This window comes from Sparus aurata, chromosome 2 (assembly GCF_900880675.1).
Source record: "Sparus aurata chromosome 2, fSpaAur1.1, whole genome shotgun sequence".
Lineage (NCBI taxonomy): Eukaryota > Metazoa > Chordata > Actinopteri > Spariformes > Sparidae > Sparus > Sparus aurata.
In genome coordinates, this window is record NC_044188.1 from 7,180,840 (window position 1) to 7,207,084 (window position 26,245).

At 38.6% G+C, this 26,245-nt stretch overlaps 1 protein-coding gene and 1 long non-coding RNA gene across 3 annotated transcripts; one reads left to right on the forward strand and one right to left on the reverse strand.

The window, feature by feature from the left end:
- Positions 1-419: 419 nt before the first annotated feature.
- LOC115566377 (SR-related and CTD-associated factor 4-like) lies at positions 420-24,020 on the reverse strand. Of its 2 annotated transcripts, none has more exons than XM_030392225.1 (18): positions 23,750-24,020; positions 22,308-22,391; positions 21,706-21,750; positions 21,425-21,586; positions 21,208-21,325; positions 20,922-21,055; positions 20,683-20,829; positions 20,514-20,587; positions 18,420-18,516; positions 18,050-18,133; positions 17,799-17,884; positions 17,310-17,491; positions 16,487-16,587; positions 16,282-16,395; positions 16,010-16,166; positions 15,824-15,918; positions 1,592-1,730; positions 420-1,392 (listed from the first exon to the last, which is right to left on the reverse strand). In XM_030392225.1, the coding sequence occupies exons 1-18, from the start codon at positions 23,777-23,779 to the stop codon at positions 971-973; spliced, it is 2,271 nt and encodes a 756-aa protein (XP_030248085.1). In that variant the 5' UTR covers positions 23,780-24,020; the 3' UTR covers positions 420-970. The 2 variants fall into 2 exon arrangements, with proteins under 2 accessions (XP_030248085.1, XP_030248083.1); XM_030392223.1 differs by having other exon boundaries at positions 420-1,395.
- Positions 24,001-26,159, forward strand: LOC115566393 (uncharacterized). Its single transcript, XR_003980981.1, has 3 exons — positions 24,001-24,761; positions 24,836-24,932; positions 25,175-26,159. It is a non-coding gene; the product is annotated as an uncharacterized LOC115566393 (long non-coding RNA).
- Positions 26,160-26,245: the final 86 nt, after the last annotated feature.

Consider the following 26,245-nt stretch of genomic DNA (forward strand, 5'->3'; position numbering starts at 1 on the left):
ACGGTGTGAAACTGAAAAACACACCAGTGGCTGAAGTGTTTGGCTTTAAAATCATGTGAGCAAACAGAGATACATTTTTTTAATATACTGATGCAGTTTGACTGTGGATCTCATCTCACTTACTACTGATTTTTGCAAATAAATGCTACAAGATGTGATGTAAGTCTATTTCTTGTGACACTATTATAGCATGTATCATCAGCTAGATCCCATATAACTAAAATCATGAAGTGATGAGCATCTTCAATATGAGACAGGTAGAGAACCTGCACATTGCTGTGTTTCTATAGCTGTATGTTCCAATGAAAGTGCATGGTGACAGTTTGCTGAGAGAAAAATGAAAGCAACCTACCCTGTTTCATTTTTCTGAGAAAGAAGGTAAAAACATCAGTTTGATCAAAACAAAGAAAACCACCTGATCAAATGGTAGTACCTCTTTTTAATATTCACTGCACATGATCCTACAAGGTATGACCTTAATGTACAACAGAGGTTGGCCATGGTAACAGAGACTACCCTCTACTGGCAGGACATGAAATCCACCTCTGCTTCAAATCAAATCCAACCTCACTGGTGAATAATTAAACATCTGTGTGGTACAAAGGCATTATACTAAAAACAAAATACCCAAAAGGTATGAATCATACATTTTTACAGTCTTCTTCCATCCACAAAATCTAAGCTCAAAAATACAGACTTTGCCTTTGTTTTTACCTTCAACTACCAGGATTACAGACATCAGCATAAACTACACAACTTCAAATATACAAAAAGATAGCCAACAGCTACAAGCATGTAAAGTATTTACAGCCAGGAGCTTCTTCCCTGGTGAACTTGAAGGAGCACAGATCACATTCGGAACAAAGTGTCCTGCTCATTTGACACTAGGAAATAGTTCTGGTGGTATAAAATAAAGTCTTTGCACATGTTTCTGCTTCATCTCCCCTCAGGTTCCACAATCAGCCAACATCTACCACCTGCCTCTGGGGAAGGGTGGGCACGCAAATCCTGGCCTCCCGTTTCGGAAATGCCTCCCATCTCTGTCGTCCATGCCCTCTGGTCTCATAGGAGGTCGATGGAAAGGAGGGCCACGAGGAGGAAAAGGCATTGGCATTCTGAACCTATCTGGTGGGAACATGGGTCCTCCAGGCATCATCTGTGGGGGCATGTGTGGCATGTTTGGAGGTGGGAGGAATGGAGGTAGATGAGGATTTGGCATACCAGGAGGATGCTGCAGAGGAGGCATGCCTGGTCTGGGGCCCTGCATGACTCCCGGGCCTGACAGCATCCCCGGTGCTGCAGGAGACCCCAGCTGGTTGTCGGTACATGCATCAGAGGGTGTGCCATTGTCTGCCGCAGAAACTTTAGTGTCTTCTGGAGGTTTTAAGCTTCCTGCTGCAAAAGAGCATATGATAAGATTAGTGGGAAATGAACAAATCAGAGAGAAAGTTCTGAGTAACATCCAGCCAAGAACGGTGAAAAAAAAATACAGCAGAGATCTGTTCACGTTATGAAGTCCAAAGTTACTCTTAACCAACATTTCAGCACACTCATCGTCCTACCACTATTTCACTCTGTATAAATGTCTCACCTGGTGCCAGCTTTGTATGGTCAAACTCCGGGGGGATGAAAGGAGCTCCTCCTGGAGGCATGGATGTAGGGGACAGCATGATGGGGCCGGGAAAAGCAAGTGGACTTCCGATGGGTGCTGCCTGTTCAACTGATGGCACCTGGAAGACAAAGAAACACAATGGCATTATTATAAAGATTACTGTAAAATGAGCACATAACCCTTCTTGAGGCGGTGATCTGAAAGAAGAAAGTGCATCAACAGATTCGGATTAAAGGATGATGTAAAGCACGACGCCGTTGCTCAACTGCATCACATTTGTAATGAAATGATCTCTGTTAGAGAAAGAAAAAACATCTCTTGATGAGTATTTTCTTACTTATTTTCCATCCCCAGAGCACAATTTTGTTATAATGTCATCATAACCCAAAGCCCAATCGCCAATTTCAACAAAACTAAAATAAGCAAAAAGGCATACATCATGTCAAGCATTAAGCAATGTAAAAACAGACACAAGTGTGTGATAGAAAAAGTGCAAGGATCAAAAAAGGAGGCAAACATGCTCTGAAGAGACTCTTAAGAAGAGTAACTGAAATATTTATATTGTAAAACTGCCTTTATTCATTTGATATATAATCTGCCATAAGATGTCGTCCGTAACAGTAAAACATGACAATTACTTCTAACTGTATTACGGCTTTAAACACACAGGGGAAATGGAAGATGGAGCCAATCTTCTGAAATTGCCTAGTCTGCCTAGTTTATGGAGCAATATACTATAATGAGGTGATGTATGTGTCGCTAAATGCATCAGTCCTTAATTAAAAATGAAAAAGTGTCATCCAGTCAGAATAAGAAGCACGCAAATGCAATGTCTGCTTAGGACATGATAAATTGTATAAATACACTTAATGATGAAGAGGGTCCATTGTGAAATAAGGCTGTGTTAAATGAGGATTTTAGATGTAAGACATTCAGTATGTAGATAATTACATCGCATTCAAGTCTTGGTACCGAAAATGGGTTATTAATTTGTTGCCTACCCCTTAAGATAAATCCTGAGCCAACATCAGTCTCACAATAGTGCTATACATACATAAAGTGATCAATAAATACATGATATTGAGTTCACTGCTGTCCTCATTCCTGAAGAAAACAATACCCATAGGATCTATTTCACATCAGAGCTTCAAATGCCATTGATTTGTTCTTGAGAACACAATACAGTGCATTATTGTCAATAAATGAATGTTTGAAGAAGAACAGAGACCATAAACCGGAGAATGTTTGCCATCAAGGAGGCTAATTGTAAGAGGACAGGTGGGAGGTTTTTCTTTTTTTGAATCAGTGATGTTGATGACTGCCGAGGAGGTTCACACCTCACGTAATTGTTTAGCCAAAAAGGCATTCTGAGGGGGCAAACCACCATCCTTTACAAGACTGAACAAGTCTCATATTTTATATAATACCCACAAACTAAATTGTTAATTTAAATTTCTTATCCCTACAAACACAAACAGTTCTCCATTACTTTCAGATAACAGCAAGCACAATGGCTTTGCTTGAGGTTCAAGTTAAAGGTGGAGACCTGAGCAGGGATGTGTTTTAATGTGAGGATAGTGTTCAGATATTCTTTGACCAGGAGAGGAAAACAAACATCTACTATCAAAAATATTGATAAGGATGAATCAATGTAGTCGTCGTCTTGCTAGACCTCGTTGCTGAGCTATGAATTATTCTAAACCAGAGAACTAAAGATTTCTTTGCATGTCTGACAGTCACATAATGAAGGATATTCATGTGTAAGAATATGTTATTATGGGTATATGTAAAAGTATCAGACATTTACATTGTATAATAAATTATATCATCTGTAAATGACCAGTTAACTGTTTGACAAATAAAAGCTATACTGTAGTTATGATATCAAAGTTAGTCAGCATGACATAAATTAGTGCTGAAATTATACAAATTATATCAAACATTTTAAAAAGGAACTGGATTAAGTTCTAATAAGAAAAATATTTGTCTTGATACATGTGTTGAACAGTTACATTATGGCTGCACTCTCGGGTAATTCAATTTGATAAGCGATTTAATTAGTCAGACATTTAAAAATTAAACATTTATCTAAGACCTTTGATGAATTAATTCAAACTGATTTTATTTTCCCCGGTTGGAGGTCATGTGTCATGCATTCAGCATCCAACCCTTGATCTATCATCAACGCAAATTACATTTTACCCCACGAATGCATGAATAACTGCTTGTCAAAGAGCCACATCAAGTAAAAACTCATAGCCTACCAGATGCTGCAAGGTGATGACCGATTCTCTCCTTGGGGCTCTCATCCTACAGAGCAAGTCTACCTATAAACCTTGTTTCTGATACAGAAAGCAATATGCTGTCAACTTTCAAATTGTGACTGCCTGACCTCCCAGTGTAAAACACCAGGACAACAAATACAAAATCAAACTGCAGCAACAGGTGTGTCTTGTGTCTGCAGGTAAAACTAATCTTTGGATGGATAGCGTCAGTGTATTTCTGTTTCAACTAATCTACATGACATATAGTGGGAGGAGATGATAAATGCCATCACTGCTCATTAATCATTAACCACATGTCAAATGCTTTTCACAATGCTAAAGCTCTGGAGAGGTTTCCCTATCAGACCATTCAGAAATAACAATGCACATTCAAAGTCACCGTATGCAACATTGTTTTTGTACTGTCAATTTTGATCTTCACTGAATAAATCAAATGCTCGGAGAAAAAAATTGTAGTCACTGAATCAGTCCAAATATTCATAATAAGCAATTCTGAAATATCACTGCCCTTTTGGTCCCTGTCAGGACTGTTCTCTTCAAGAGGTGCCAACAGCCTGTCATACAAGCATGTACACACATCTGATTTAACTACAAAAATATATTTTTTAATTCATTAACATCCACGACAGCACGACTGGTATTGTTTTCAACTTGAGAGTATGTATGACTAATGGCTGTAGACACCTATTTTAGCCGGAACTAACAGAGGCAGTTTTGAGCACATTTCCAGGTGTTAATGTCTGTCTGTGGACAGATTTTGTTAAAGTGTGATTAGTGTCACAACCTTGCAAGATGCCGTCACTCAACTTAACAGGTGTGAAGTGCAGATCAAAAAGAAGGTGTGTGGTCAGAGCAGGGGCGCCGGGAGTAGAAGGGTAGGAGGTGAGGAAGGGGCCATCGTACCCCCTGGCCCACGTTCATTTTAAATCACTGATCACTGTGTTCCCAGCTTCAATCATTCCCTTCCACTTGAAGACTTTAGGTAAAACAAGACACGTTCTTGCATAAAGGATCACACCAGCCACGCAGCCAAATCAGTGTACATGGTGCAACGGAACTCATAACATGAGAGTAGTGGGATTGCCAGCACAGGTGAACTACATTCCCTTACATCAAACAAGGGAATAATTCAGTAAAAAGCATTGATGGATACAGTTAATCTGTTTTGTCAAACTCACTTCTCACCTGTAATATGTTCTATTGCACCAGAAGTATCTATTTAGCATCATGCCTGGTGTGATGACATTGCAAAAATGGTCTCTATTTTAAATATAAATTCAAATCTAAGTGAAAAAAAAACAAACACATACACAAATAGACATAGGACAGGAACAACATTTAAAGGCATTATGTATAATGTTAGGAAACGCTTACTTTGGCCGAATCCTCTGATATATGTTATGTATATATAAAAAGTAAAATAAAAACACCAAGATTTATGCAGTCAATCTAACTTGAAGGATGGTGTTATAAATAACACAGCCATTCTAAATAGTGTAAATTTGATCTTTTGTCCAACATGACAAGATGTATGAAAGAGTAAAAACCGGGACAGAAACACTACACTTAATTTTTATTAAAAGAGAAAATCTAGGAATTGCCCAGCTATTTACATTTATTTTTCTTGGCTCTATTGGCCATTACAAAAACAAGTGCATTTACACGAAAACCATGTAAAGTGCTGAATTCATAATTTGACTGAGGTGGCAACTGTTTGATACACCAGGAACCCAACTTAGCTTTTAGAACTAGTTAACTAAATGACCTTTTTGGATGCAACAATAAAAAGTTGCCTGAAAAAACATAGTTGCACATTGCAGCTAAAGATTGAAGTTTACTACCGTAATAAAGTGATGCTCCATCACCTTATTTTCATTTCAATAATTAGTCTACCTTTGCTGAAATGCTTAGTAGGTGATGGGGAGTGGTGGACATTTATGCCTCCCACAATGTCAATATTAACACTGCCATCGGGAGGTGATAAAGTTGGACATTTTCAAACTCTCTGCATAGTGGCTTTAAAGGGATAGTTCACCACCACATCAAAAATACACATTTCCCCTCTTACCTGGAGTGCTATTTATCCATGTAGGTTGTTTTGGTGTGAGTTTCACGGTTTTGGAAGATGTTGAGATGCTGGCCTTCTGTCAGATTTAATGGAACTATATGGCACTTGGTTTGTGTTGCTCAAAGCGCCCCCCCCCCCCCCCCCAAAAAAAAAACAAAACAAAAAAAAAACAAACATTTGCAAAACTCAACAATGACCCAAATAATTACCTGGTTACTCAAGATAATCCACAAATTGTTAGGCCAATTATCATTCACTTACTCATGGACGAGAGGTTAGCAGAACTAACATAACAGCTCAGCTGAGGATGGCGTAATTAATGTTTCCATCCTGCGCCGCTTTGAGCACAAGGCTCTCATTCATGAGTAGATGTACTGTTACATCTGCTTGGTGATACCGTTGGCAGGTGTAGCTTGGTAGAAAGGAAATAGTTCCTACATGAAACTACTCACAATAAGTTACTTTAGAGGAGTATCTTGGGTTTAATGAAATTTGTTTTTATAATTGTGAAGCCTTGAGATTGGTATTATAGCTGTTGCCATTTTGGTTTTTTGGAGCTGGATGCGACCATATTTGGACAAGAGGGTGGAGCTGTGGAGGATGTCCTGATTGGAACTAACAACCCGAGGATACACTGCAGTAACAACTATCACGAGGTTGCCACACCCTAAAGCATAAATTGCTTTATCATCTATGTTACTCTAAACGGGGAAATAATTTACAAAATGAGCAACATGCTGTATGAAAGAAGAAACTGAAACTAGCAATTGAGACGATACAATCACTAGAAAACGGTAATAAATCAAGTGAGCGGTAAGGTTATTTTCTCATAAGCTTACATTCCATTGAACTTATTTTTGAAACCAGTGTAGTCACGCCCCCCCCCCCCGTCATTAGAAAAAAATGAAGGTTTAAGGCACTTCTGCATTGGCTTCACTTTTCAGACCCCAAAGCTCAGTTCACTGTTTTATAAAGTCAATGTGAACACCACATGCCAGTGCCACTACTTCTATCATATTAAGAGCGGGCAGACATCTCTTTGGCCAATATCTCCAAAACTTGGCAACTCACACTTAAACAATCTAGATGGATAACTAGCACTGCAGCTAAGGGGAGGAAACTGTCTTTAAATCCTGGGCAAGCTGTCACTTGCATATGCCTGAACCTCATTTGAAGGGAGGAAGCACTGAGGGAGGGGGAGCATTACCGTTGAGTTGTTTTAATTTTTCTGAAGTTGCATACTGCTGCTTTAAACTACTTTGCAATAGATTTGTAAAGCTTGACGGATGGGGACAAAAAGCTACTTACATTTTATGGCTATCTTATGGAAAACAAAATGCACAAAGTTATTCTAAATCATTACTTGGAAACATGCATATAAGAATATATTTTTCTAATAGGAATGAAGTAAAACACAGAGACTACATAATGACAGATCACAAAAGAGCCTGACATGTTTTATATGGGCACTATCTCTCACGCTGTTAATCAATTACTCGGGTACTATTGAAGTAAAGGAAAAGCAGTTCACAAGTCCAAACAGCCGTGATGCAGTCAGCGCTATGGGTGTAGCAACAGAGGGGTCTGCTCTTACCCTGGTGTTTCACTCCATCGGAAGAAATAACAGGATCTCTGCTGCTCCATATTTCCTGCGGGTTTATTCCACTTAGGAAATCCCACCAGCTCGACAGCTGGGCACTGCATCTTTGATCAAGACTCATGCCCCTGACAGGTATTGTCCCAGTGCTTTCACACTTGTCAATATAGTTCCTTGGTTCTTTGTTCATATTTTCTACTAATCAGACATTTGAAATGATAATAATGAGGCAATAACTTGCCTCAATACCACATATATACGAGTAAAAACATATATGGAAAAATTCAAAAGTCCATTTTATTATGAATGAACCTGTCATTTACCTTCAAACCAGTCCACAGGTTCATCCATGAGTGGGAATCCCAGTATCCAAAGATCATTTCTACACACTCACCTTTGTGAGGCCTCATGTGAATCTGAAGTTCTCCACACATGGATCTAGACCCATTGTAATATTTGATGTAATTGAAGAATTCCCCTCCTTCTTTGAAATGTCACTTCACTTGAAAATGACTGAAAGGAGAAGATTACTCAGATTTTACTTTATAATCATTTTTTTAATGACTGAGCTAGCTGAATGTTTTTAGATGTGAGAATGATGCAGACCTGACAAACCTGTGATGTCAAAACTTAAAAAAAGAAATTAAGGATAGAGACCAGCATGAGGTTTTTCCACATGACATTTTCTGAATCTCACACTATTTTGCTGTCCCTCACTCGGTCACAAAATAAAATTCTATCACAAGTGCATCGAGGATGTTTAATATGAAACACATTTTTGATAACCTACGTCCAAATGAATCTGACGTGCAATTATGTCCATTTTTAGTTTATGCTGCAATAGCCAGGCCGCTATTGTTTTCACAATGTGAGTCCGTGTGTGTATGTCAAAACAATATGTGGTCCTCCAAACACCTATTGTGGCCAGTACTACTACAGAATGAGAGTACTTTGCCAGGTGTTTATATTTCAGTCCATCTTTGGCAAATTTTGTCAACACTATAGCGTCACAATTGTGCAAGACATAGTCACAGAACTTTTCAAGTGAGCGGTTGCGCAGTGGGGGAGGTGTTGTCAGAGAACTTGATCGAGTACTCATGATAATGACTACTACTAATGACTACTGAGTGCTCATGGGTTGGAACATCAACATATTGACGGGTGTCACGGCTGATGTAACCCCATTTAAAAATGGTCTTTAGTTCAGTGCTTGAAGTGGGTCATACTCGGTTCTCTGTGCAAATCATAATGGTCCTGAACAAACTACATTACAAGGGGGCACTATATGATGCTTACCTTTCAATTCTCGCCTGCCTACTCTTCTGCCAGTGCTGGAAGTGCTTTGTTTGTGTGGCACACTAAGAGAAGAGTATTTGCAGGAATGCAGACATGCCTACAGTCGCACAGGCTATTGGGAGCCAACATGTGACTGATGGAAAAACTGGCACTTACTTCCTCCCACTTCAAGCACTGCTCTAGTTGGAATGAAGCATTACTCCCAGTGTAAATTTAGAAAATCTTACTTTTTTTTTTTTTTTAACAGAATGTTATAAAAGCCCTCTTAACTCTCATCCACTTAACTTGAAGGGGACCGCAATTTTTCATTTCAATTCCACAGCTTTTGCGTGGAAAGATGATTGAAATATATTTTTAATTTTTATAAAAAAGGAATTGTATGAACATTAATGTGGACAGTTTATCCCTTAAATACTGAAAAGTCGATCATGAGAAATGGCATTATATTCGTCCAGATTTTATATTTGATTTCAAAAAATCAAGTGTGAAAAAGCTAGGTAGGTTGATGCTGACTATTAACCGTTTTGTTTGCAGACCGCTTCTGCTTCATGTATACTTAGTTTGTTAAATTTAAAAACACTGTAGAAAAGAAGCCCTCAAAGGCCTACATTTTTTCTAAAGAGGGGATTCAACACCGAAGTTGACATATGAAGATAAGTTACCTGTGTAAACTGAACACAACTTACTGTAATTAAATTGCTATGACATTTTCTGTTGTACCCCTTTTATGCCAACATGCCTGTTCAGTCTTACAAACTGAGGTGGGATAAAGAAGGTGACAATTCTATAGCGGGAAATACTTATAAGAGACTCTTCAGAATTTAAACATGTAAACTGAGCATCCTGGTGAGGCCTGAACAATTCAACAGATGGAACAGTTTAACAACATCCTCAATAATTGCAATAATTTCTACCTGTCTCTGCTTATTCATGCCACATATTTGTCCTCAATCACTTATCTCCTCCTCTCTGGTGCACTTTCAGATGGTGGAGAGTGAAAATCTATCTTTTGAGGGCAACATACCGCCCACATCACATTTGTTGACATGCTTCATTTGACCCCTGTATCACAAACCAAACATGCCACAAAGACAGAAGAGCCAGTCAGTGTACAGTGGCTGGGTTCCAGAGAGCAAAGGTGGTGAAATTGCACCATTTGCCGTGCACTGATGTTGGAAAAAGGAAAGCAGCGTGTCATCACGCAATTTCCTGGATAAATACATCAAATCTTAGTGTAAAGACAGATCAAACGTTTCCATCACTGAACCACACAAAGCTACAGTTAGAAGGATAATGTTAAGGATAGGAATATTAGAGAAAACAAAAGGGTATACCTTAGTGCGTATGACTATCAATCGAGTATCAGAGGGTGTGGGCAAGTAATTGGCCAAACAGTGATAATGCAGAGGTAATTCCTAAAGTAAAATGAATCGTTAAATCTACACGACTCATATCGATGCCAAAGCCTTTAGCCAAAAAGACGAATAACCAACAGTCGATGAGTTTGCAGGTATTGAAAGTGGTCAGCTTGATTAGTGCAACCTTTCCAAAAGCAAACAGGAGCATCTTTTTTAAAATTAAAATGAGTAAGATGCCTACCACAGAGCTTGTTGTATTGATTGGCAGAGATGCTAAAAAAAAGCTAAAATTACACAGTATAAGGCTGATAGGTGCAGATATAATAGATGGAGGCAATTAAGAAAAACAGCTAAGCTTAACATGTCAAGACTTAAGTACCAATCTTCAATTAAATTCAATTCACACTTTCTATGATCTCCCCCGTCATCACACAAACACCATGAAGAGAGAAAGCTCCTCATCCTCCTGAAGCGACATTCCTTGAATGTGCCCTGATGAAATTGTATGGTGGATGGCCAGATGTGGCCTTCACATACACATACATACAAACTCAATGTTTTTAGTTTTCATCTTCAAAACAGCAATTTGCAAGTGCTTCATTGAGATGAATCTTAAACCATTATTCCTTTACTTAATGCAAATTTAATAGTCTTAAGTTTAAAGTGTCCATAAAATGGCCGGCTATATGTAAGGTCAAAGTGCGAAGTCTACTGAGGTCACGATGCATGTTATTTTTTGGATACATTTAAAGCGAAAAACACACAACATGCAAATATGTCTTACATCATGTGATATGACTGATGACATAGATGATAATATTTACATTTGGACACGTATCCCTTTGTGGCCAATAAAAGTAAGGTTATTTTATTATCACAAAAATCTTAAATAATTTCAAGAGCTGACTTGAAACTTTCAGTATATCTTGAATTTGGCGGCTCCTTTCCATGAAATGTCACAAACGATTATAAATGTGAAAGATTTTAACGACTATTTTTTTGCTGAGAACCGCAATTCGACACATCTATAAAAACACCACGAGAAGCGCTGTTCAACCAGGCTACGTGCCTGCTCTTACCTGTAACAAGGGTGCCAAAACGAAAAGCAGGAGGTTCTGAGAAGCGCATGTGCTGCTCAAGTACAGTGTGTTCCAGGTGTTTGGTGTTTGAGTAGTTTTGTTGAGGATTGTGGAGCTTTTCCGTAATAACTCCATCAATGGCACGCGCTCAAGTTCCATTTCCAGTACAAAGAAAAAAACGATAATTTAAACCACATCACCACTTGGCAGTTTAGGCGCAATATTTAGATTAAGTTTCCAGTGGTTGAATGCAGCAAAGCACAAGTTTAAGGTACCTGTACCTTACTTGACTATTTCCATTTATGCAACTTTATACCAATACTGCACTATCTGAGGAAATTCTACTTTTGACTCCACTTCATTCACTTTCAGATTATAATACTTATACATACTGCTCCTCTGCAGTGAAAACCATGCATCTCTAAATTTTGTGAATTTGATAAACTGGGGGATGAAGTGTTCCTTTAGAGGTTGAGAAAATTCTATCACTTCTTATGAACCACTTGTAACAAAGCTAACAACGGGGCTATTGATCTGACATCACAAAAAGTCGATTTTTTTGTAGATCCGTGGTTCTCACAGGACAGCCGCGCTGCAGACATATAATCTTACACAATATGGTGCATTGCTGTAGATTTAACTACCCAGGAGTATATACAAGAGTTGAATTTAGCCCAATCTTAAACATCTACAGTAGTAACATACTGCATACACAATAAAGCAGCAGTAATATTAAATCCCAAAAATACATTTAGGCCTACTGAATAATAGTAAAGCACTGACAGGGTATATGTAAGTTTACTTTTGACACTAGTATATTTTGCTGATAATACTTCAATACTTTTCCTTAAGTAAGGTTTGGATATTAATGCTTTTAGTCAAGGAGCCGAAACTCTCTTCCACCACTTTACATTGCTAACGATGTTGTCAGCTTACCTTAACTCCCACTTGGACACTCTTCCGCTCAATCAGGCCTTTATTCCCCACCAGCAGCCGACAGTCAGATATTCTCGACCTCAAAACTTGTGAGCAACTGTTCTTCACAGTGAGGTGGCGCATTTTAGCAGGTCTACTAAGTACTAAGTACAGTGCTGTACTGTAGTACTGCAAACAGTGTGGCTGGATTGTGAAGCTAGTTTGTTTCACTTATATTGCTTCGATTGAGCCACTGTTAGCTCAAAGTTATTGTGGATATTTGTTTGTTCAGTGGTCACACCGATTGCAACCAAAACCCATACAATTTTCTTATCAAGAAGCTGGTTTATGTGTTCTCCGATTTAAACATTTGTGTTGTCAGTCAACCACTGTTCGACAGTTAGGATAACTCTGCCAAATCCAACCAGTCTGGATAATAAGCTTAGCTACTGAAAACACAGAAAGGATAACATAAATTCTTCCCTCTACACATACCACAGTAGTTTTTGTAAATCCCACACTTTATTTGAATAAGTTAGACTGCACAGTACAAGGTTACTGGGTGAAGATGCAAATATATTTCACAAAGAAAAAAGAGAGACTGATGAATAAGCATTGCTGAATTGTACGCCTATCAGCAGAGGAGCTTATCTGAATTGTAGTAATTGGAGAAAATCACCAAATTAGACTTGTCTGCTTATTTGGTGAAAAAAAACAACTTATGATTCAAAGAAAGTTGAGTTACATGTTGACAACTCTTCTTAGAGGATAAATAAATGATCTATATGTACAACATAATCATGAACTCTCTTAATTAAAAAGATTAATTCAGCTCATAAATGTTTTCTAAATGCACAAGTCTTGGGCAGAAAGCTGTGAAATATAACCACTACAGTCTATCTGAACTTATTGGCAAACTTTCATGACGTCATGGGCTCAGTGTTCAATGTGTGTTCAAGACTACCGAGTAAGAATTAAGTGAACCCAAACTTGCTGAGAAAGTTGAGATGCTCAAAACACCAACATGTTTTAAGGTTGCATCCATAAGTTTTTCTTAAAGGTTTTTCTGCAGTATTGAGGGAAAGAATTAAGACATCGGAAACTGGATGAATCTATCCAATGACAGTTCAGCCTCAACAGCATCAAAGGTATTGAAAATGACACAAAGAATTAACCTCCATAATAAATGTTCCATTTCAAGCACTCATCATCCACAGGTATATTCAGTCGTGTAGTGGTGACACATGGAGCTCACAAGTCCACAAACATTCACATGTACATCAACCCAAATACTCGCCAAGACGGTCAAAACGCTACCGCCGTTGGCCTTAAGATCAGCAGCCAATTTCATGAGTGCCTTCGTGTTAACCAGATCAGAAATCGTAAATCCCTATGATGAAAAAGTTCAGATGCCATCAGTACTGACCAAGTAAGAGGGTGACAGCATAACTACTGGCCTTGAACCTTGGCTTCAGCCGAGGTTAAATACAGTCCTGACATGGAGTGTGACAAGTAGTAACGGTTAATTGTGTTCTTTGACTGGACTTGCCAAATACCTCAACACCACTTCTATATTATTGCTGACACTGAAAAGTATCAACCCCCTTTTTTGATCTCTTGTTTGGCTGACATGGTCAGTATCTCTGTCAGCTGTATGTTACTGGTTAAATTGTTCAATAGTTGAAAAAACTAAGTAAGCCTTTGTGGTGTCAGACTTTAGGTATGTTCACAGGGATATCTATAGATAACATTCATTTGAATATATAATACAGAAATTAAAAGACAGAAGCATAAAGTAAACAGTCCGAGTTAGATTTTAATTGCAAGTGCTTATGAAAAAACAACTTCTCTTGTGTGGTAATGCTGATACAGATGATGCTAAGTTTAGTCAGCTGACACTGTTCAATTCATGTCCAATGTTTATTAAAACTTATCTTAACCAAGCGCCCACAGTAGTTCTGCTTCTGACACCATGTCAGGTTTGGTTCTTTCAAAAACTCAGACAACTACTGTGAGTGCGTTTTATGACTTTTATTAAAAAGGCACTTGAAAGCATTTAGCAGTAGGCTGACTGCACAAAACTCTTTGGGGCCTTGGTGCTGCATAGGTAGCATGTTGTGATGATTGAGGCTATGAACAAGGGATCTTGTCTGCACAAGGTAGACGTGCAGACAGTAGAAAATGGTGACCAGTGGAATGTTTTTTGGACAGCAAAGGCTTTTTTGTGTTACTTTTTATGATTACAACACAGATTTGTTGCAGGGGATAAAAAAAGACACATTGACAGTGCCTTTACAGCATCCTTTCAGATTTTTGTACATAGCGCCTTACTTGTACACCTTGACTTTAAGAGTATTTCTAACAGAATGGGATTGTCTTAAAGTGAAACTCTCGCCAAAATGCAACCTAGGCTTTTTTTGTGAATGTATATAAGCCAAACCTTTTTGTAAAAGCATAATTACGACATGAGAGGCACTTTTAAGATTTACCGTATTTTCTCGGGTCAAACTCATTTTAAATGGGAGTGTGCTATGGGCACTTTAGCGATAGCATCAAAATTGCTATTTTCAAAACACTAAGAAGGCTCGACACAACATGAAACTTTGCTCGTAGTATCACCAGGGTCTCTACACAAGAACTTGAGCATTGAGAACACTGTGTACACAGAGAGAGTTTTTGGACAACTTATGTTAGCAGTTGTTTCCTCCGCCGTCCTGCCAGTGAGTAGTGTCGATTTCCGAATGCGACGTAACATGGAGGTGGGTTAAGGTGGACCGGTCCTAAAGCTTAGTTCCATATAAATGCACGGATAATTCACTGTTTTGTCATTAGTGAAAAACAATATTTACCTTGAAGTTGAAAAAGGAGCTTCATATAAGAAACAATACTAAAATCAAAAGCTGCAAAAGTCACGATAGATATCGTGTTGATAGTTGTTGCCGGAAGACAGTACCGTTCCACCTTAACTCTCGGCCATGTTAAGCGGCATGAGATCGATACTTTTCGACTGCCATGGCGGCTGCTAGCAGATCAAGCTACTGCTAAGGTGAGTTGTTCAAAAACTCTTTTTTTAGTAAACTCCGTGTACACAATGTTCTCAATGCTGGAGTTCATGTGTAGAGACCCTGATGATACTACGAGCAAAATGTCATGTTGTGTCGAATCTTCTTAGCGTTTTAAAAATAGCGATTTTGATGCTATCGCTAAAGTGCCCGTAGCACTCCCATTTAGAATGAATTTGACCCGAAAACGATAATACAGTAAATCTTAAAAGTGCCTCTTTCGTCGTAATTATGCTTTTACACAAAGGTCTGACTCATATACGTTCACAAAAAAAGCCTAGGTTGCATTTTGGCGAAAGTTTCACTTTAAGACACAATACTTCTGATTGTAGAAATTTAAGTCATTCACCTGATTAATATCTTTAAATAAAACTGCAGTGACTTGAGTTTAATAAAGATGAGATGAAAGGGTGGTTCAGATAAGCTCCACTACTAATATGCAACAAAGAAAGATTGTGAAGCAAGCCTTTAACACCAAGACCATTAAACCAATACAATAAAATAACTTTTAATATGAAAAAGAAGGTGTCTATAGACTGTATTATCATTACCTGAATGTGAGCAGTGATGGCTCCATCTGCTGGTACATTTTCATGAGCTCCATTTACAGCTGGCAGCTTATTGAGGTCCATGGCATGATTCCACTCTGTGCACAATGTAAAATGACAACATAAGGGAAACGGTCTCTAATAGACTGCAGCAGGTGAATCTTAGGCAAGGAATAGTTTAGTGTTTACCTGGATTTAGTGTCTCTGCATCCAGCATACCCCCTTCCCGATAACTCTCCAACTCCTCAACTTTGACTTTGCTCCAGGGAATGTAGGTAACTCCCCGCTCCACATCCCAGAACTTTTTGTGCGTGGACTTTATGCCCTTGTTTAAAGCCCAAGCAATCTAGGCAAGAATGACATTAGCTATTATGATTTAGTTCACAGTCAGCACTAAAACAGGTTATACAAAAGAAGAAGAAAATTAAAAATAAAAACAATGTCTGTAAGACTTTATTTACCTTAACAGGTTTCTGATTGACTTTGTATGACCCCCTACCAAGTTTGTTCAAGGCTGTATTGGCATCTTGTCGGTGAACCATAACAATATAAGCACAACCCCTTGGAGGAATCATCTGGACAGAGAGAAAGGAGAAGGTAATACTGAAAATACTTCATAGCATCATCTTACAATCAGAAAGGTTGATGTCAATTGTCCAAACTTACATTAATAGAATCTATTTGGCCGAACTCTTCCAAAAGGGACATCACGTCAGATTGCTGAGTTTTCTTGTCTAGTTGTCCAACCCAAAGTGTAGTGCTGCAAACTAAAAGCAAAAATGACATTAGCAACTTTTGGGAGGGTGTATGAAGTGTAGGTTGTCTAACTTTACTATCTGTTTAAATGTTTATGCTATTTAGTTTTTATTTACTGCTTTATGCAGTCATGATAGAGCTGACCTAAAATTTACAGCGTAACTGTAATGGTTACTCAGATTTCCTGGGCAAACAGAAAGCTTAAAATGGTTAAAATTATCTTGCCCAGGAAATCTAGGTGATCTTGTTGCTCCTGTTGGCAACCAACTGCCCTGATTAAAAAAAATATTAAATTAGAAAATAATCCATGCCTTCAGCGTACAACCTTGTGTCTACACGAATAAGAATTACCATATCAACACCAATTTACCCTGCTATATACTGTATATTTTGATTGCACTTACATCTGACTGAGATTATGTGCTAGTGTTAATTACACAGAATTTTTCAATTGCCTGGAATACATTTCTAAAGGTTGCTGAGGAGACTTGAACATTGCCTCTTCTGTCTTTCGTCAAATGTATCTCCACATTTTGCATGAACAGGTTACATGCAGATGAAACATTGGTAAATCTGGCACTAAAGTACACATCAAAGGGGCTCGAGTCAACAAGTTCAGACAAGGTGGATATAATGCTGTGACTTGCATGTAGTTGTGGTTCCAGCATCTGTATGTGAACAATAAGTATCATAACCCACATATTCACAGGTTTGTTTCTGTTGTAGCACATACCACTGAGAGTCTGGCTCTTTAAGCTGGGAAGACCTTTCTGTCTGCGCTCTCTGTCCTTTTCTCTTTCACTCCTGTCCTGTGAACGTGAGCGTGATCTCCATCGCCAATCTCTGGAGCGAGACCGTCGATGCCTAGACCTTTTTGAGCGGGACGAAGATCTTGATCTTCTTCTCTTGGGAGATCTGAAACACAGAAGATTGAATGAGCTTAACATGATGCATTAATAATACATACATAATACATTTCCTGAGCAACATTCTTTTTCACAATTAGCTAAGCTGGAAATGGCAAAATTAACAGAATTCTTGGAGTCCACAGCAGCAGCTCAGAGTGTCAGTGCCTACACTGCACTAATCGCTACGCACATTCTAACATGTAAATTACTCTTCAAGATGCACTGACTGTTGCACCAGATAAAAACTTTGAAAAACAGAGAAATGATTATAATCCACAGCACTACAGTTATCTGTGATGAACACAACCACGTACCTTGAACCAGATCTGGATCTTGACCTCCTGCCATATCCTCTGTGTCTGCCCTCTCGCCTCATAGTTGAGTCTTCTCTTGATTCTCCCTGTCAGACAGTGATGACATGGCAATGTTGGTTCTTCAAAATTAATGGGAACACAGTGAAGGCAATGTGAAGAGTTCACATTGTGTACTCAGTCATTTGAGGGAGCGATAGCACCAGTTTACTACAACTGCTTTAATAAAGAAAGATGAAGTACTGAAGATTTACCCGCGATTGTGAATAAGCCTCATTTATGGAAGGGTATCCATCTGGCAACCTATGATGTTCAATGTGACTCATTCCTCCACCATGCTAAAGAATGACCAAAAGACAGACACCGGTAATAGTTATAAAACAGACACCATAGTACATTTCAACTAAAGCTTGCAGCTCTACACAGTTTGTCTTCTACATAACCTAAACACAAACATTTGAAGCATTATGTTCATACTTTGGCTTGACATCTCTGACAATAAAGACTAAAAACAGAAACTTAATTTGATTCAAACAACTTGTGGAAATCATTTTAGTATTGTACTAGAATTGCTTTATTTGAGAGTAAGTTGCGCCATTACAAAATTCAGGAATTATTTGATACCTCTATACCACCAGTCTGTCCCATCATATGTGGATGAACATTCTCTGCATTGGGCATCTGACCAGGAAACGGGTTAAACACATTTTCAGGAATGCCCCTGTCATGACAAAATATACAGATAGTGAGTCTGAGATTTACAAACCCACAAATATAAAACACATTAAAAACAAATGACAACAAAGAAAAATATAATATATGATTGTTATCACAGCAGTTATTTTGACATTTCATAGCGTGAAAAGCACAGATGTGTTTAACAAAATTTATAAGGTAATTTGGGGTTACAACTCCACAACTATGGCGTTTGTGCCATAATTTAGTGGTTTATCTTACTAGGACATGTTAATATAACGTATAATAATATGCTATATAAAAGTAATTAATGATGTTCTTAGTTGCGAATGTGCTTTAAATGCTGTGACAAATCAATAGCTGCAGTGAAACAGGCCCATTATGCATTTTCATCCAATCCAGGCAACTAGAATGAATAGGGGTTCCATGTGATATGAAACCAGTAGGGATGTCCCGATCCGATCTGTAGGATCGGGATCGGAGCCGATCTGGGCATTTTTCCGCTGATCGAATCGGCAATTTTGAACGTGGACCCAAGCCCGATTTTTTTTTTTTTTTACGTCAGAGCACAATTTGTAGCAGAACGCAGACGCGCGCGTGGCGTTACTCTGGCAAACCTGTGAATAAAGTGTCTGCAGTGTGGAAATAACGTCAATTAGAAAGCGAAAGCAGTCCAACGGCGACGTGTAACATCTGCTATATGGCCGTTTCGCGGAGCTGCATTTTACTACAACGTGTTCACTCAAGAGTACAGGCAAGGAGACCAAAGCAGCAGACAGTCGCGGATACTTTCAGTTATGAGAAATATCCTCAGAGAGGGTCATCAAATTAATCGCTCTGGAAAACCAGCTCATCTCCGTGGTAGAGGATCAGGGTTTTCTTCGTCACCTGGAGTTTTTGAATCCCCGGTATGCCCTACCATCTCTGCATTACATTTATTCCACTTTCGAGTTACAACATGCCGGTATATGCGCACTAGTTTTGTGGGTCTCATACAGCAGAGCATGTAAAGCAGGCAATCCAGGAGATGCTGAACGTGTTAATAGACAAGCAAGGTGTCCACGTCATTTTATGCGACAACGTAAAGTACACGAAATAAGCAAAGGATGATATGGAGGTACCAAGCGTGAGCTGCGTCTCACACACACTTCAGCTGGCTGTACACGAGGGTCTGCTGTCACAGTGCAGCAGTCACACACTCACCTGCTAACACAAGGAAGGTGGAGGCCAATGTTGTAATAGCATATGCAGAATAAGAAAGAGCCATATGAAAGTATAGACTTTGTTTCAACAAAATAATAAAAACCTATTAAGGAACAGCTTAGATGCAGGTACTTTTTTTCTTAATGCAGCTGTATTATCTAGGAAAATATTAGTTAAGTCTAAGTATTGGATCGGGACTCGGTATCGGCAGATACTAAATATTAAAGGACTCGGATCGGGATCGGGGTAAAAAAAAAACCTGATCGGGACATCCCTAGAAACCAGGCACAAAATGTTCAAGTTATGACACTGGGAGTGCCATTTTGCTTATTCGTCCTCCTCTTAAAAAAGGTCCCCTCCAGACATGTTTAAGGATAATAGATACTGGAATAACAATTGTCTCTGATATGGTCTTTCCACAAAACATTTCATTACCTAGTAAAAAGTACTACATCAGTCCTTCTCCCCCTTACTGAAGATTCCACAATCTGTGATTATGCAAATATTTTTCATTTAAATCATTCAAAGCCAAGAGAAACCTTCCCATTAAGCAGATGAATGGGAAAACAGACTTAGAATGAGACATAAATAATTATGTGCAGGACGGTTAAACACAGAACTGTAGGAACAACAAGCAAAACACATTTTTGAGTGGCAGGGGACTTAAACCCTAAGTAAGCCGTAAAAAAATAATATAGCAAACAAATAATATATACATTTTCAATATATCCACATGACAGTTGCTTAAGAAAACACGGACTGATCTCATTTCCTTTTTGCAAGTTAATCTGTCTATACTGGAGTCTCCTCTAGACTTACTGTGACTGGGCACTGCCTTCTTTAGCCATTATATCATCTGGTTCATCATCGTAATCAAATCTGTCAAGGAGTTTCTGAGGAAATATATAATACACAATAAAGTAAGTTAGAAAAGTAATTTGCGTATGATCAAAGCAGGTAATGTTGTGAGACTGAGTTATGCAATTACCTCAGCTAAGGAGCTTTTCTTTTCTGTGGGTGCACTGTATAGGTTGGGCTGTGCCACAGGAATCTGGGGTGGGTTAGGTTCGTTGTTTGCAGTGGTGGCTGTCAGAGTCTTATCTGCCTGCTGGAAGTTCTGGAGCATCCTCTGCAGCTAGAGGGTTGAGAGGGAGGAGTCATTCAGAATTTAAACAATTTTTAACCTGACATGATACAGAGCTGCTAGAGCACAAAACTATTGCTTACCTCCTGACCATGTGGGGACTGAAACAGCTGTGCCACAGCAGCTAAGGCATCAGGAGTAGGTAGCTGGGGCACAGAGGGCATTACTGGGGCACTAGTGACAGGAGGCTGTGGCTCTGGTTGGGGGTCAGGGGGAACTGTTCAGAAACAAGAGAAAATTAACTTATTTTTATGTAATAGCATGCAGTTTATCCAATAGTGGACAAATTACAACCTCGCATTTCTTTTACTCTCAGGTAGCACTCCAATACACCGTTACAGACATAGAGAAGGTTATTAATTTCTCTACCTTCCAGTCCAAAGGCAGGTACAATGGCTCCATTTGCCATATCCATCAGAGGCTGAATGATGTCCATGTCAAACACACCATTCTTCTGCCACAGGTTCAACACGCGGATAATTTTGCTCTGAAAGAAGAAAACAAAAGCCAGTTACAGCCTTCAGTTATTTCTATATTATAATCCACTGTAATAATAGTAAATACCAAAAGCACAAACATGGATTACCTTATCATCCTCTGGGCAACGGTAAAGGTTTTGAAAGGTATCTGTGAAGTTCTTCAAGAATCTGGGCCCGAATACGTCCTTGTCAACACCAAACTGATGCCGTGACTGTCGAACAATTGAGTCAACCACATACAAACCAGGGACTTTTAATTCTGGCTTGCACTGAAAGTAAAAAAAATACATTTATCAATATTGTGTCATGACAACTTCCACTTGTAAAGTTGGCACTAGGACCTCAAATGTTTAATGTAATGCACAGTAAGAGGCTCAACAGTACATACCTTCTTGATGAACTTTTCAACAATCTGGACAACGTGTTTGTAAAGCTAATATAAACACAAAGAAAGGTAACATTAGTCATCACATACTACATAATACTTTTAAGATGAATGAAATATAACCATACAAGTGGGGAAAAGCAATGAAAAAGTATCATGATAAAATATTATTTACTACATGACTTAATTAAACAGGGATCATATTGTCTGGCATCAAATGAAAATTGTTAGTTTTTTAAATCTGACACCAATTTACCTAGTTCTGAGAAAATGTTCGAGCACCAATTCAGTATGCAAACACCACATTTCACCAGTCTAAGTTCAGGCTATTGAGGCCTTTGGTAGGATCACATACCAAAAAAAGGATTGTGTTTGCAAGATAGTAAACACGGTAAAGTACATCTTCAAGTAATGTTTACAAATTCACAGCCATAGAAATGGCAATATCAAAGACAAATAAGGATGAGCGATTATACCCAAATATTTGTCTGCATAACCACAGAGTTTCTTCCAAAATAATTTAAAACAACCAAGTCAAAAAGTCTGGGCATTACATCCCATTATATCACAAAAACATTAATAAAATGACGCAGTATTTACGTTACCTTGATAGCTTTGATGGCTGATTTTGTAACCGACATCATCTTAGCCCGGGATATTGGAGGCTTCATGTCAATCATGGAGAACAACTGAATGGTTTTCAAAAGAAATCTATGTCAGTTCATTTTAAAAAGGAAAAAGGTATAGTGTACAATTACATAGGAAGCATGGTTGTTTTAGAAGAAACATAGAAACCGACATTATTTTACTACAGCAACATACAGCCATCACCTTATGGTTTCCAATAGAAAATGTACAATATTTGGAATATAATTAAGGAAATAGATGGTTTAGAAAAAACTTTTTCCACATTAAGGATCGCATGTTTATGTTATTCTTCATAAACACACATAACCACAGCGTACTTTACATGGGTAAATAGAGATTCCCATTCTCACAAATAATTTAAAAAATGTCTACAGGTCAACCAGACAGGATTTGTCATTGATGTAGCTTTTTTTGAATTAACAACTTACTCTCTACAACCATAATCAGGCATTTGTGATTGGGGAGTGGATCTATGCATTAGAGATTAACCCATAAACGATGTTTGTTGATGAGCTCAGGCTCACATCATACATGTATGCAAGCCGATGTCGACCGTTGTTGTAGCCTTGGTTTTAAATATATCAATCAACTTCTACAAGAAAGAAATATAAATCAGGCGAGTTCACCTCGTTCATTCATACATGGGGTTTGTCATTGAAAGAATCATAATAACTATGAGATTAGCATTTCAGGTCATTAGAGCACCTAACTAGAATCTGACACTTGAAACACACCCCTCAATTTCACCACCCACCATCACAGACTCGCATTCAAAACATACTGCAAGGCTCGAATGACCGTCTGCTGTCCTACGGTGGCAACAACAAAACAACACGCATTTTGTTTATGTTATATCTAACGACGCAAGGTGTAGGAAGGATTTAGACAGATCGACCTTTTACGTTAACGTTACATAAAAAAGATCCTCGTAACAAAGGTGGTGGGTGGCAGCGCTGACGTTAACTCGTGACCCAACGCGACGGTATCACGTTGACTGTATTTGTAATTATAGGACACATAACATGAAGTGGGCATTAAGTTACACAGGCTATCAATTTTATTATATGTGTATTTTCCACTGGCAGCACATCGTGGTCTCGACGGTTTACATTAACGATTTGCTCGACACTGAAAACGCAGGCCTTGCGAGATTAACGTACAAGCTAGTGGCTAACAAATCTAATCAAGCTATGTTTACGTTTTACAAAGACAACCTTTCCCGAACAAATGTTTACCCCTCAAACTGAACAAATTCACCATGCCGAAGTTAAATAATATAACTTAGCTGTTAGCTTAGCTACCTTACATGTCAGCTGGCGTTTAATCAAACCACTTGCCATTAGTTAGCATTAGCCTTCGGGCTTTGCTCTTTGGACTGTAGTAAAACAGTAAACTTTACCTCCATGTTGAACGCGTTCACTGCATCCATGGCGGTTCTTTGTATTGAAAACTGGTTGACGAACTTATCTTATCTACGGAATCATAACCATCTGTTGTTATGTAGCTAACAAAACAGATAACCAGCGAAGCTATAAGGCTCAGTGTTATTCTGATGCGCTCACATAGCTAGCCAAAGCTCCGCTATGCTAGGAATTCCTGCTTGCTTCGCGGTTCCACCCCGTACGTGGTGCGCGCGCGTCCGTCAGCGTCTGACGTCCCCTTCTTCGTCGTGGGTTTTTGTAGGAGGACGTTTCTGCCTCCTTATGCCTTTGCCTTCCTCGGTTTGGTTGTCTTTAACTCTCTCGCTCTGTGCTCCGGTGATAACAGAGGTGAATAAACTTGTACACATTCATTCTGCTTCCATGATGTTCTTCTTTTTCTGTGACTTTTTAATAGCAGCTAAAGACCGAAGCCTGCAGATTCAACCCTCAACTTTGCGCTGGTTGAACGCTGACGCCCCCTAGCATGTAGTACCGCGACCATTGACAGCTGTCACCACAGATTATCAATGCTTCTTTGATAAGGATCCATCATATTGCATTAAAGCAAAAATAACTTACAACAGTGCATTGGTGTAAATAGGCTCAACATACCCACTTATCTGCAAACTAAGACAGAACAGATATTTTCTTTGCACCCTGTTGAATGGCTCTATCATGCACTCTTGTGGCCAAACCTGCACATTGCATGCATCTCTTGAACTCTTCAATCAGAGCAGGCAAGAGAAAGAAACACGTGTGGGTGAGGATTGGAGGGATTCCTCTCACAGGAACAACTTTTTACATGTGTTAGAAACAACTGTTTTTTGTTTTTTTTATTCATGGCTTTTATTCTTCTATACCAACTTCTGGGAAACGAGATCATGGCTGTCATTGAAAACTCTTCCGCTGCTGAGAACGATGAATGGGAATACTATTATGATTATCTTGATCCAGTGATTGTTGATGAGAGCAAGCTGAAATACAATAAATGTAAGTCTGCTTTATAGAGTTTTTGTGTTTTTGTGTTACAAGAAAATAACGGCGATTGTCCTCTTCCCTTCCAGACTTAATTGTTATAATATTTTGGATAATTCTGGCTGCTTTTGTGGGATTCCTCTTTCTCAGTTTGACCCTTATGTGTCGCAGTGGAAACTTACCAAGGTAAGAGTCATGTATGGTCTAACTAAAAATAATAAATGAATAAAATAATCTTACTGCCACAGATGGAGAGATAACTGGTACTGCTGCTAACTGAAACGCTCATTTATAGACACATTTATGTCTTTAGCCTAATTTATCATGTGTCTGTGCGTGTACTCTACACGCACATGTATATTCGCATATACTTACATTAAATTAAACTAAAGCCACAAACTCAAAACACTTTATTCTTTTTATTGCAGGAGTCACAGATCCTAAATCAAAGGAAGTCAGAGACATCAACTACTTGACCTGAAGCTGATTTTGACTGGGACCAATTTTTTGGACGAGTACGGACACAAATTTAAAATCAGAATGTTGAAAACACAACTGTGGAAAATATGCTGGGGAAACAGAGATTTGAGGTTTTAAGGCAATCTGTAAAAAGTAAGAACAATTCAGCTTTCTTACCATTTCACCAAATAGCTACAAAGTGCAAGGCTATCATTATCATTAAACAAATTGTTATGCAACTATTATTCTGTGCTTTAACTGGCAGTGTACGCACATGTGAACTCTAGATGTTAAAAGCACAAGAGGAGCATAGACTGTGCTTCCTCAGAGGACAGGCATTAACGTAATGGAAGATCAATTTCAGGAAGATATTCTTGTTTTTTTCCTGAAAATTCAGCAACAGATTAATCTGTATTCTCAACGTCTTTGTTCTCATCTTGAAAGCATCCAACATAGCGTCTAAACATATGTCACTTTCATCTCTCATATTTAACTTGCTGGACAATTTATTGCTTTTGGCAAGAAAAGTTATTCTTTTAAAACAGATGCAGAATACCTATCCTGCTGTCACTTTGTTGTACAAAGAGTCATTTAATGCATTACCATATAAGATGTAGATTGTTCATTTATTGGCAAACCGATTTTCTTTCTTGACCAGGAAACCTTCATGACACAGTACTCGTACTAGATTCACTCACCTTGGACAAAGGTTAGATCAAAGGTGACCTGGTGAATGGACCCGAACTACATAATGTTTTTTTGAAAGAAACAGGGTGTTTTTTTTGTCGTTGCTGCCTGGATGGATTTTACATTGCCTTTTTGTTGTTCTATGCTGCTTCCTTCCCGTGTATGTAAGGTTTTACATTTGTTTTCTGTTTATTTATGGTGTGCTATATGATGTTGTACTTGTTTAATATTTATTGAAAAATCAATAAAGTCTTTTGGGAAAAAATGCTTTACCCGATTGAATGCAATATCTCCAATTAAGTCAATACGACCTCCGGTATTCTAAATACCCAAAATTCACATGCAATTAAAAC

What these genes read in the sequence shown, in the direction of transcription:
- LOC115566377 (XM_030392223.1), bottom strand. Translation starts at nt 23,779, where the DNA reads ATGGATGCAGTGAACGCGTTCAACATGGAG. An exon ending in GAAGGCAGTGCCCAGTCACA is followed by an intron (nt 18,517 to 20,513) that starts GTAAGTCTAGAG and finishes TTGTCATGACAG; the next exon opens with GGGCATTCCTGAAAATGTGT. An exon ending in AAAGAGCCAGACTCTCAGTG is followed by an intron (nt 16,588 to 17,309) that starts GTATGTGCTACA and finishes TTTTGCTTTTAG; the next exon opens with TTTGCAGCACTACACTTTGG.